Raw genomic sequence first — 12,387 nt, forward strand, 5'->3', positions numbered from 1 at the left:
AATTAAACTGTAAAAAGTGAGAGGAGAGGAAGCAAAGGTAGCATAGACAGATAGTTTTCTCAAGGAGTTTAACTGACAAAAGAAGTAAAGTTAAGGATGGGAGAAACTTGAGTTCATTTATAGGAATCAGAACAGGAGCCAGGAGAAAGGATGAGAATAGAAAGGAAGATTAGAGTGGAGATGATGTTAGGGGTCAATTTAAGGGAGAAGATGAGAAGTTCGAGAATCAAGGGTGAATGTATCAAAGCTGGCAAGCGTAAAGATATGTGTGAAAAGGTATCAGAGAAACATGGGGTGAGGAGGGGGAACAAGGAACCACTTGGTGAATAATCTCAATTTTTTTTGGTTACTTTTAAATCCAGACACTTCTACTTGTACAAGTGCTTTGGCCCAAATGCAAAGAAAATCTTGAACCAGGGCGTAAAAAGAATTTATAATTTTTTTTATAACCCTTTCCTTCTGTTATAAATGTTTCATAAATTCTGTTATAAAAAATAAAAATAAATAAAGCGTTTTCAAGACGTTAATCTGTGTCTAGGAACCTTTAAAAAATAAACTGTGCATGCATCTATTTCTCTCGAAGAGATAAAGGTAAAAGCCAATCTCTTACTAGATTTCTACCCATTAGGAAAGTAAAAGCGGAGGGACGGGTCTGCGCAGGAGCAACGCCCTCTTCTCACGCTTCCGCCCCGGCCCCTTGCTTGCAGAGGCCGGACTTCCTTTCCACGTGATTCCTAGTGTCCTCTAGGACTTACCCATCAGGCAAAGCGGACTTCTCTGCAGATCAAGATGGCGACGCGGGCATCGAGTAAGGAATCAGGGCACCCGGAATCCAGGTGGGGCGGGCTGGGTTCCGGGCGCCCTCCAGCCTTCCTGCAGCTCCTCCAACCTCTTGGAGCGGGCGGCTGCGGCGGCAGGGAGGTGGGAGATCCGAGCTCCGAGGGAGCGTCTCGACTGAGGCTCAGTTCGAAGTGACTGGGTCCAAGGTGACCCGGGCTATGGGTGGGGATTCGGCTGAGGTCTAGATGGAGGCTCCCTTGGCGGTGAGGGGACTGGGTCATCTTGAGCAAGACCGTTTCTCTGTAAAAGTCGACTAATTACAGGGAGCATAACCTAAATGAGATGAGGTGTAAAAAGCGCTTTGGTGATTTTGAAGGACTTTTTATATCAGTCAAGCGCGCCCTGGCATAAATACTAGGTATTTTCATTTTAGGAAGGAATCATATTTCTCGCACTTAATGCTTTCTTTCTTTCTTGCACCTGATTCAGTCCTAGAAGGAAATGGACATTGAACCCTAGTAACTGGAAGTCTAATATAGTGGCAGAATTTTTAAAGTTCTATTTTATTTTTCAATTAACAAGCATTTATTTTCCCTCTGATTCCAATTCTAGAAATTTAAAGAAAAGAAAAAGAAACAAATCCCTTATAGACAGAATGAAGCAAAACAAATTCATCTGTGTCCCAAAAGAATATAGATCCTTTTTGGCATCTTGAATCCATTATGTCACTGTCAGAGGGTGCATAGTATAATTTATCTTGATGGATCAGGAAGCTGAAATCAAGAGACAGAAAGGGACTTGCTCAAGGTTACATAGGTAGCAGTGTCAGAGCCAGAACTCTTATCTCCCAACTAGTCAAGTCCAGGTTTCCTCTATTCCAAGTCTATATCTTGAAGTTATTGGGGGAGGCAGAACTTTAGCTACAAAGGATATGGCCTGGTAGAATTGGGGTAGCTGTTTGTTTACGCCTCTGTTAAGTAAGGTACTCCAAAAAAAATTACTGAGGTTGATTTGATCCCCTCTTAATACTTTGCACTGGGACTTTATCCTACCCCCCCCCCCCTTAGTTCAGAGGAGCATTTTTTCTTTGCCTGTTTTCTTTTTTCATTATTTTTTTTTCTGTCAATAAAGTGGAAAGAGCTATGAATCTGGAGTGGAGACCCATGATCATTCAGTGATTTTTTTTTTTTCTGAAAGTGGATGAAAAATGAGTTAAAATGGCTACAGGATTAGAGCCCATAATTTAGCACAGTAAAGGTGCTGGTTCATTCACCAAACATCTATTTGGATAATTATTGAATAATTACATTTTTGTTCACTTGAATATTTAAAAAAGCTAAAGGAGCACATTTGACTTGTGAAACATTTAGAGAAAAATGGAGACTTACTGCTTTCAAATATATTAATTTCAGTTACTTTTTAGAAATGAATTATTGTTTGTAATTAACACCTTTTGCATATAAACATGGTATTAAAATACTTTCAAAGATTCTGAAGTGGGTTAAATTGATCCTTTAAATTAAACTCCAAATCCTTTAAATTTTTGATAGTGGAAGTTGCCCTACCATAACATTTATAAATCATAATAGCAGTGATAAAACTGAAAAGGATTTGACATCTTCTAGTCCAATCTCTTTTGATAGACCAGGAAACTCAGCTTCAGAGATAGAATAGAACTTGGCCAAAGTTACATAGGTATTAATGTCAGAGCCAGAGCTTTCATCTTCTAGCTTCTCAAGGCCAGGAGTATGTATTCTCTAACCAGATTAACACTGGAAGAATAATGTGATATGTTGCTTATCAAACTTTGTATTCCTGATGAATATTATTAACTGATAATATATTTTCAGCTGTAGCATCGAGCAAATGGCTCAAGAGTCTCCGAAAATGGTATTACAATGCTGCAGGATTCAACAAACTTGGTAGGTATCATTACTTTGGGTTTAAAAAAAAATCTAAAAACAGTACTTTTTATAAAGATTCTAGCATTTTAAAATGATTTAATGTTAAATTCAGAGAGATTTTACTATTGGTAGAGACTGTATAATTAGTCTATAACTTTCTACTAAATGATGACTATTGGAAAATTGGAAGTATGAAAAAATGGCAGTGTATTATTTATAGGATTAAGCACAAATTTAAACTATAAATGTTTAGGTATGATTATTGTATACATTAATCTGGCATACATCTTTTTACCTTCTTAGAATTGATGCTCAGTGTTTTTCCAAAGCAGAAGAGTAGTAAGGGATAGGCAGTAGGGGTTAAGTGATTTGCCCAAGGTCACACTGCTAGGAAGGTCAAATTTGAATCCAGGACCTTCTGTGTCCACTGAGCCCCTGTCTACCCTTAGCATGCATCTTTTATTTCAAATTGTAAAAAAATAAACTTGACATTTGATTTCATTGATATTGTGAACTCCCAGGTGAGGAAACTTTATCAGTTCAAATCAGCACCTTTCTTTACAACTTAGAGTCATAGTCAATTGCCTAGAACACTAAGATTAAGTGACTTGCCCTGTGCTGCACACTATTTTTTAAAAATCACGTGTTTCTTTAAGATAAAATTACCTTTGAGCACTGGGCCTGGAATCAAGAAGACTTGAGTTAAAATCTGGCTTTAGACATTTCTAGCTGTGGTACCTTGGAAAAGTCACTTAACCTCTATGCCTAGGAGGTAACTATGTGGATAGAACACTGGGCTTGGAGTCAGGAAACCTTGAATTCAAAGCTAACCTTAGACATTTCCTAAGTATAACCCTGGGTAAGTCACTTAACCTTTTATTGCCTGACAAAAGAATCCACTGGAAAAGAAAATGGCCAACCATTCCAGTGTCTGCCAAAAAAAACCCAAGCGGGGTTGTAAAGAGTCAGACACAACTGAACAACAACAGACTAAATAGTTGTGATTATAACCCAGCCATAGCTTCTCATCCTGTGTGATTTTTGTCCATATTCATAATACTTCATAGAAAATCTAGCCAGTGCAATGGAAATCTTCCTTGAGGAGGTCTATTAACAATTCACAGGTACCAATTCATCAGTTAGACTATTTATTGTGTTTCATTCTTGATATATGTCAGCTTTTGTTCATGGTATTTTGTTGTACTTTACTTAAAACTACAATGTACCTTTCTACTACTTTTTGGGTCAATTACAATTTTGGCTTTTGAATTATGGTGTTCAGTTATGTTTAGCTATATAACAACATCACTAGGAAAATATGAATGTTAAAGAAAATCATTGTGCAAAGTATTAAGTGCCAGGCACTGCTAAGCATTGAGAATACAAAGAAAAAGCAAAAACCTTTACTTGTATCAACAAGTTGTATGGGGTAGGGGTAGAAGGGCCAAATGGACAACATATTTGTTAAATCAGAATATAAAAGATAAATACAAATTAGATGGAAGAAAACCTTAGAGAAGGTAGCACTAGCAGCTAGAAACCAGGAGAACTTTCAGAGGACGTCACTTTTGAATTAAATCTTAAAGGAGTCCATGGATTCTAAAAGTCAGGTTGAGAGGAAGAACATTCTAATGATGGGCAGCCACCAGTGCAAAGGCCCAGATATGGGAAATAGACTATCCTGTAAAAGCAATAGGCCAACATGGCTAGATTATATCAGCTATGTAGGGGAATAGAATATAAAATATTGGAGTGGTTGGAAGATGTCAGGTAGTGAAGATTTTAAATGGCAATAAAAAGACTATATTTGATCCTGAAACCTAAACCACTGTAGTTTATTGAGTAAGAAAAATTGGATTTAAGGGAACAGTTTAAAATGGTTGAAGATGCTGTACAATTTACCAAATGAAACCTACCCCACTTTGCCCCTCTTCAGTTCTGTCTGGCTTATTGTCCATCTGCTTTCCTGTCAAAGATATATGTGATGGACTAAGTGAGATATCTGTAAAACTTAATTTTTTATTCTGGGCAGCAGGCATTCATTTTTCGATGTGTATTGTTACTCCAATCTCACTGATGTAACTGTGATTTTGTTAAGAAGGTCCTCAATAAAACAACTTTGGTGGTGTGCAGTGCAAAATAAAATAGAAACCTCTGCTTTGTTCACTGAAACAAATACTTGTCAACAAATTGACATAGTAGAGTCTGACTTCTGTAAGCCTCTTCAGTGACTGTAGAAAATCTATGAAGACCTGCCCCTTGCTTCTCATAAGGAGACCTTGATCAGGGCCCAGATCATTCTCATAGATTTTATAGAAATGAGAGCCTGTGGATATCCTCTTGGCTACCTTTTAGTAATGAGAATGTCTTGTAATTTTCCCTTTTCCTATTGGTATTTCTTTGACCTATCTAGAGGATCAAACCCTGGACATCAACGAATTTTGTTAATTCCAGCATTAGTTTTTTTTTTCTTTGTGCTTTTGGTCAGATCCATTTGTTCTTCTTAGCTTCATGATCTTTAAGTTTCAGTTTTGCTTGTTATAGAACATTTCATTTAAGGGTCCAAATGTGATGGTTTCACTGTTAACAAAGATCATATAGAAATGCTGTTAGTCTTAATTGAGTCTCATGAAAAACTTTCTGCAGGCTTATTTTCTTCTCTACTCCTTCCCCCTTTTTTCTCAGGATATATGCAGTTTACAGTTTACATAATGTGATGCAAAAGAGGTTGTAGCCTAAATCAGTATTATTCATGACTGCCATGGCTCTCATTTGGCAAAATAGCAAATATTTGCTGCCTGAGATTTCTGGGCTCTTTGGCCAACTGTGTGATAGTACTTTGGTTAAATTTCTGTAGGATTTAGTCATATAGTCATTGTTAATGGTTTTACCTTTATTTTTCATTTTTTAGTCAGCATATTGTTAAAAGTAGATTCTGTCAGAGTTGTAATTAAGAAGAATGTCTTTGCCTTTATTCTTCTAATTTGGATTTGATCTTTATTCCAGTCATTCTAATTGCACATAAAAACTGATACTGAAATAACTCCTGGATTGGCTATCAGGAATTTCCTGAGTTGGTCAGTTTCAATGTTTTCAATGTTGTTTAGTGCTCATAATGGCCAGGATTTTTAAAAATTCTTTTTAGGAAAAAACATACTCATCATACAAGGTGTAAGACTTCTGTATAACCTATAAATCTTTGACCTTTTTCTTTTTTGTTGTTGTTCTTATTGTTATTTTTGTTTCTTACATTACCATAGTATCTCATGTATCCTTCCATCCTCTCCCAGAGAGCCATCTCATGACAAACAATATCTTTTGGAGAGGAAAAATAAAAGTCATCACTGATTGATTTATTGAAAATAATCAATCTTTAGTCTTTTTAATTTTTTAGTCCCAGATTTCATTTCTAAATGCTTTTCAGTATCCTTCCTCGAGCCCACTTTGATTTTTAAAATCAAGATTATGTTATTTTGGCCAAGTCATGAGTTAGATTTTCTCTCTTTATCTTCTGCATAGAAATTTTCCCATAATCTCTTGTTCTTTATCATGTTCTTTTCCTCATTTTTTCATGAGCAATGCAGAGTACAAGATGATTTTGTAATATGAAGTGACTTTGTTTGTTGTTGCCTTTGAGAACATGAGCAACTTTCATTATTTGCTTCCTCAAGAAGATGCTATGCAAATGGTAGCAAAGAATTGGAAATTATGTGGGTATTAATTGAGGAATTACTGAACAAGTATATGATTGTGATGTAATACTGTTGTGCTTTAGGAAACGATAAGCAGGATGATTTCAGGAAAATCTGGACTTAAATGAACTGCTACAAAGTGAAATGAGCAGAACCAAAGAACATTGTACATAATGACAGCAATATTTTTTGATGAACAACTGTGAATGATCTAATTGTTCTTTAGTACTGTGGTAATCCAAAACGGTTCCAGAGGCTCATGATGGAAAATGCCATCTACCCCTCAAGAAAGAACTGATGAGAGTCCAATTGCTGCCTGAAACATGCTATATATTACTTTCTTTCTACTTTTTTTATTTAAGATCTCTTTCACAAAATGATGGAAAAAATATTTTTATGTGATTATACATATAAAATATCAAGTTGCTTATAGTCTGAGGGAACAGGGCAGGATGGGAGATAGGAAAGGAGAGAGGGAAAGTATGAAGATTGGAAAGAATATGGAACTCAGAACTTAAATGAATGTTAAAAATGTGTTTCTACATATAATTGGAGAAAAAACAAAATATTTTAAAAAAGATGATGATGATGGAGTTTTATCAGTAATTTAAGTGATCATTTGTTATTTCTAGATGAACCAGGCTTTTTTTGGTTTAACATATTTCTGCCTAAAATTTCACTTTAGTTTACCAACTATTAAATAAAAATTTTTTTGTTCATATATTTTATACATTCGGACTTTTGTCTTAAGGAAAATAAGAATGATCTATAGTTAACAAGTCATCTATATATTTTATTACTTGACCCTTCACATATTAAATTTTAATGTCAATTCTAAGATGTTGTCATGATTTTTTAAAACCTTCAACTTGTAAAATGTCCAATTCACCTTTTCCTTTTAATAGGATTAATGCGTGATGACACCCTTTATGAAGATGAAGATGTTAAAGAGGCCATAAGGAGGCTTCCAGAGAATGTGTATAATGATCGAATGTTTCGTATCAAGAGAGCTCTGGACCTGAGCATGAGGCAGCAGATCTTGCCTAAAAACCAGTGGACTAAATATGAAGAGGTATAAAGCCTTTTATATAATTGGAAATTTGGCTATTAAAAATTTCTAGGGGAAAAGAAAATGACTGTATAAGTCAGTCTGTCAGTTTGTCTTCTTTTTGAACTAGAAATGACAGGGTTAAACTGGAGGGTTTTCACTTATAGAGCTAGGATAGATACAGTTTGTCCTCCAATAATTGAGATTGCAGCTGTTAGACTTTATTTTTCTCTTCATTGGTAGCCTTCATTTCCATTAATTGGGAAAACTTAAAAAAAAATCTTTGGGGGAAATCTGGTATTTCTTAGGTTTTTAAATTCAAAATGTTTTTTTCTTAATTAGGAAATATTAAAAAAATATTTTTTTCAGTGAAATTCTTAGTAACTCAAATTGGATAAGTAACTGTACATAGTGTGAAAACTTAATTGCAGCATATAATATCTTGTCATTTTTTCCCCTTCAGGACAAATTATACCTTCAACCGTATCTGAAGGAAGTTATACGTGAAAGAAAAGAGAGAGAAGAATGGAACAAGAAATAATCATGTCAAAAGAATCTTATCAATATGTTAGTCCTCAAAATATTTTTTAATAAGTATGATTGTGCAAAATATGAAACTTAGCTAACAATTTGTAACTTGTGTGCTGCAAATTTATTTAATTTCAATAAATGTCATCATAGGAACTTGTGAATAGAAATTTTGTGTCAGCATATCCTGAAACTTACTACATTCACATTCAGTCAGAAATTACATAATTTCTAATGTCTTTAAGGTTATTTTTATAATTTAACTACTTGTATCTTGGAGGTTATGGGAAATTTTAAGTGAGTAGTTGTTAATCTTTCTTACTAACAAAATACAGTTGTTACTTTATGGCTAGTTGTGTAAATAAGTGATCAAGATGACTAGAAGAAAACTCTACCAAGATAGTATTGTGGATAAATAGCTGGATTTGGACTCAGAAAGACAATTGGGGAACTAAGTCAGTGCTAGAATCTATGTCTCCTATCTTCAGGTTAATGTTCTGTCTACCACAACACTGCCTCTCCAAAAGGTGTAGTAAATCCAATGAAATTAATAGAGCCTTTCAAAATTTTCTCTTTGTTTTACATGGTTCATTCAGTTTTATACAACATAAATTCTCATTGGAAGATTTGTAGAAATAACCCAGTAATTGAAATAATTTGTATTTTTTGAACACCTAGGTGCAAGACTGTTATTTACTTGGATAGAACGAGATGATGCTATACTTTTACTCATTGAGATTATAATCTGGGGGAGGATAGGTCATTTATTAAATAATACAGATTAGTTTATAAATGCCATGTGAAGGGATACATCTAAGTGCTTTTATAGGAGATGAGAATAGGGAAGAGAACATTGTGGTTTGAGTGGGGTTGGAAATGATTTTATGGAAGTGAGATTTGAACTGAACTTTTAGCTGTCACTAATCTCAGTATTCTAATCTGCTAATGAGGGATTGAACCAAAGGAGTTTGTTCTTTCCCACTCAAAGAATATGACTTATTAACTAGATGCTAACCTGATTTTTCCTTTTTGGTCCTCAGCTTTAAATTTAAAAATTGGTCCATAAATAATTTAGTGTTTCCTCTTTTGAGGGAGTATATCCAAGGACTTTTTCTCTTAAGAAATTGAAGTTTGCAAGCCTTCATAAACTATAACCTCCTAATTCCTTTTAAAATGTAAGGATTTTTGTTAGAAATTCTTGAACCCCTAAAACTACATTACCCAAAATTCTATATTATCTAGAATCTTTTTCCCTTTTACTGCATCCTCCCATTTTGTGTGATTGTATTTAAGTGGGTTGTAACTCTTCTCACGCTCTCTTTTACTCACAACTGGGCTGTTACTTTAGTTATTAATAAAACTTTTTGAATATTAAAAAAATAAAATGTAAGGATTTTTGTTAAAAGTGTAAATTATAATAGCTGACATTTGTATAGCTATTTAAAGTTTGAAAAGTGTTTTATATATACTTCATTTGAACCTCACAAGGTTAGGAGCCAGGGGAGTTGGTATTCAGACATTACCATGTTATAGTTCTAAATGTAAGCCTTGGGAATTTCTCCTGTTCTTGTTGCAAATAAGTTGAGCTGTGGGTTATGTGGTACCATAATATAATTAGGTGGTTCTAACCTACTTGAGGGGCAGAACTTCAAGAATAGTCCTTAATGATTCACATTCCATTTGGAAGGAGGTTTACAGAGGGAAAAAATGAACAGCGACCCTTCAGTTAATTCCCTTTACTATAAAAGGGGTACATGCTGGTTGTACATTCTTACTTTAAAAAAAAAAGGAAGAAAGAAAAGCCTAAAATGGTGATCCTAGTTAAAGGCTTAGTTTAGAAAAGGTTGAACCTTATAAGGCAGATCTACATACTTACCATCCAAGCCACTGAGTTGCCCTTCATGATTTGCCTTCAGAGCTAAACAGAGATATATGCATTATCTGGTGTTTCCCCAACAGGTATGAAAGTATGCCTCTAAGAGGGCAGTTTTCAGAGGGTCCTCCAAGGCCCCCTTCCTTTTTTACTAACAATGTAACTTCAGTTGCCCTTCCATTTCTGAAATAGAGGAAATCAAAAGATATACTGGATATTCCTTAACTCCCTTTTTCCCTACTCACCCATAGAGGAGGCCATGGAAAGGTAAAAGTCAGCAATACCAATGGAATGACCCTGGCCAATCAATTTTGCCTGGCTACATCATTATAGTTATAGGAATCATGAAAATGGAGTGTGCCTCTCTACGGATATTTTTTATTTTGTGCTCAATTGCCTGACTGGAATATGATTATTAATGATCTCCAGAAAGACTTTTGGGTCTTGCTACATTTTAAAAAAACTGGTCGTTTTTTTCCTTTAAATTTACCCTTTTCTTACTGATAATGCTATTTATATAGTATTTAAGAAAAAAAGCACTGACAATGTTGTTCACATGCATTAAAAGTGATTAAGTGCTCAGGAGGAAGATGAGCATTTTAAGAAGAAGCTCTTTGTGCAAACGTGAGTTATTCACAAACTGGTATTATAAACTTGATTTTTTTTTATAAAGTGAAAATACTTTAAAAAAACATTTCCCTATTTTCATTGATTTTTTTTTACATTCAGCTGACTAAAAGCGTGATTCTATGTAGAGGTGGGACTGCGTAGTCTGATTCTTTAATATTTTTATCACTGGCATAGATAAAGGCATAAATGGCATTCTTATCAAGTTCACCACAGATCTAGTGTTTAAAAAGATTTTGATGGGCTATATACTTTATTTTATGAAGTATAGGAGTAAATATAATCTTACATTATGGTTCAAAAAACCAACTTCATAAATACAAGATAGGAGAAACAAGGATAATAATTTATCTAAACCAAAGGTTCTTAAGGTTTTTTTATGTAATGATTCCCTTTGACAGTTTGGTGAAGCCTAGACTTCAGTGTTTTTAATGCATAATATACATATAGGATTATAAAGAAAATGAAATATTAAAAGACAGTTATCAAAATTTTTTTAATTTATAAATTTTAAGTTAAGAACCTCTGATCTAAACTTAGAAGTAGATTTTTGGGTTTTAGTGGACTACAACCTTACTGAGTCAACAGTGTGATTTGTTGATTACAAATACCTAATACAGCCTAAGGGTGCATTGAGGGGACATAATGTTAAGTCTAAGGGATGTTTTTCCTTTTGGTTCTGTGCTCTGGAGATACTATATCGGGAATATTGTATTCTATTCTAGTACAATTATTTCAGGAAAAATATTGGTAATCTAGAGGAAGGCAGCCAGAGAGGTGATGAAGATCACTTCAAGGAATTGAGAATGCTTAGCTGGAGAAGAGAGGACTGTAAATATCTGAAGAGTGTCATGTAGAAATGAGCTTAAACTTAAGTCTCCTTGGCCCTAGAGGAGAGAAATAGAACCAGTGGGTAGAAGTTATAGAGACCAATTTGGCTTAAGCTTTCTATTCTCTAATAGGAATTGGTAGGTTAAAGAAGTAGTGGATTCCCTCACTAAAGAGCTAGGAAAAGGTGACTGATCATTTGTTGGGTATGCTAAGGAAGAATTCTTTTCTCAGGTATGAGTTAGAATAGATAGATTCTGTGGTACTTCCCTTTCCTGAAGTTGTATAATTCTATGTTTCAATAACTTCTATCAATTGACCCTTATTTCTGATTCCCAAGACCAAAAAATCCTATATCCTACCTAGACAATAACTATTTGAAGACTGCTATCATGTTTTTCCCCTGCAATGTTTTTTCTTCTCTGTATTAAACCCCATTTTTTTCAATTCTCACTTTTTATGTTTTTTAGTCTCTGTTCTGGTTCTTTTGATTTTTATTAAGATATGTAGCTCATCAATTTTACTTCCTAAATATATTACCCAGGCTGGACCTGATATTCCAGATGTGATCTCTGGAACAGTGTTCAGTGAGATCACTTTTTCTGGACACTGTTTCTATTCATGTGGCCTACATTTGCCCTTTGGTTGTCACATCATATTGTTGACTCAGAGCTTTCAGTTCACTTGCCTTAGATTTTTGCATTTAAGTTGCTTTTTTAGCTATGTCTTTAAACAAAAGCTGGATGGCCAGTTTCTTAGCACATGGGCTTGGTCAGATGTGTCTTGGAGTCTTAATTATTAAGCATTTATTTTTCCCTTCCCACTTCCCCCTCACTATAATAAGAAAAAACCCTCATAACAAACATGCATAGTCATTCCCAAATTATACATTTCCTAAAAAGTATATTTATTTCAACATATAACTGTCAATTTTTGTCAAAAAGAGAGTGGCATTCATCAGCAATCCTTCCTCTTATGTTTTTAATCTTCGAGCATAGTTTCCAACATATTTTTGCTATGGTTGTGCTGATTTTCTCATTGAAGTTCCTAATTGGCAGTTTATTTTTTAACTTGGTTTAGAATGTCTTATCAAGTTCTTTGTTAAAT

At 34.5% G+C, this 12,387-nt stretch overlaps 1 protein-coding gene across 2 annotated transcripts; it reads left to right on the forward strand.

Annotated features, from left to right (window-relative positions):
* Nucleotides 1-685: 685 nt before the first annotated feature.
* LOC100030139 (cytochrome b-c1 complex subunit 7) lies at nt 686-9,337 on the forward strand. Of its 2 annotated transcripts, none has more exons than XM_007488139.3 (4): nt 686-808; nt 2,631-2,702; nt 7,282-7,448; nt 7,888-9,337. In XM_007488139.3, exons 1-4 carry the CDS (start codon nt 790-792, stop codon nt 7,963-7,965), a joined length of 336 nt encoding a protein of 111 aa, XP_007488201.1. In that variant the 5' UTR covers nt 686-789; the 3' UTR covers nt 7,966-9,337. The 2 variants fall into 2 exon arrangements, with proteins under 2 accessions (XP_007488201.1, XP_056679272.1); XM_056823294.1 differs by having other exon boundaries at nt 780-836.
* The last annotated feature ends 3,050 nt before the right edge of the window (nt 9,338-12,387 follow it).

This window comes from Monodelphis domestica, chromosome 3 (assembly GCF_027887165.1).
Source record: "Monodelphis domestica isolate mMonDom1 chromosome 3, mMonDom1.pri, whole genome shotgun sequence".
NCBI lineage: Eukaryota > Metazoa > Chordata > Mammalia > Didelphimorphia > Didelphidae > Monodelphis > Monodelphis domestica.

Excerpts from the sequence above, each read along its gene's own strand:
- LOC100030139 (XM_007488139.3), top strand. Across the intron at positions 2,703-7,281 it reads TGCAGGATTCAACAAACTTG|GATTAATGCGTGATGACACC; the intron begins GTAGGTATCATT and ends TCCTTTTAATAG. Across the intron at positions 7,449-7,887 it reads AGTGGACTAAATATGAAGAG|GACAAATTATACCTTCAACC; the intron begins GTATAAAGCCTT and ends TTTCCCCTTCAG.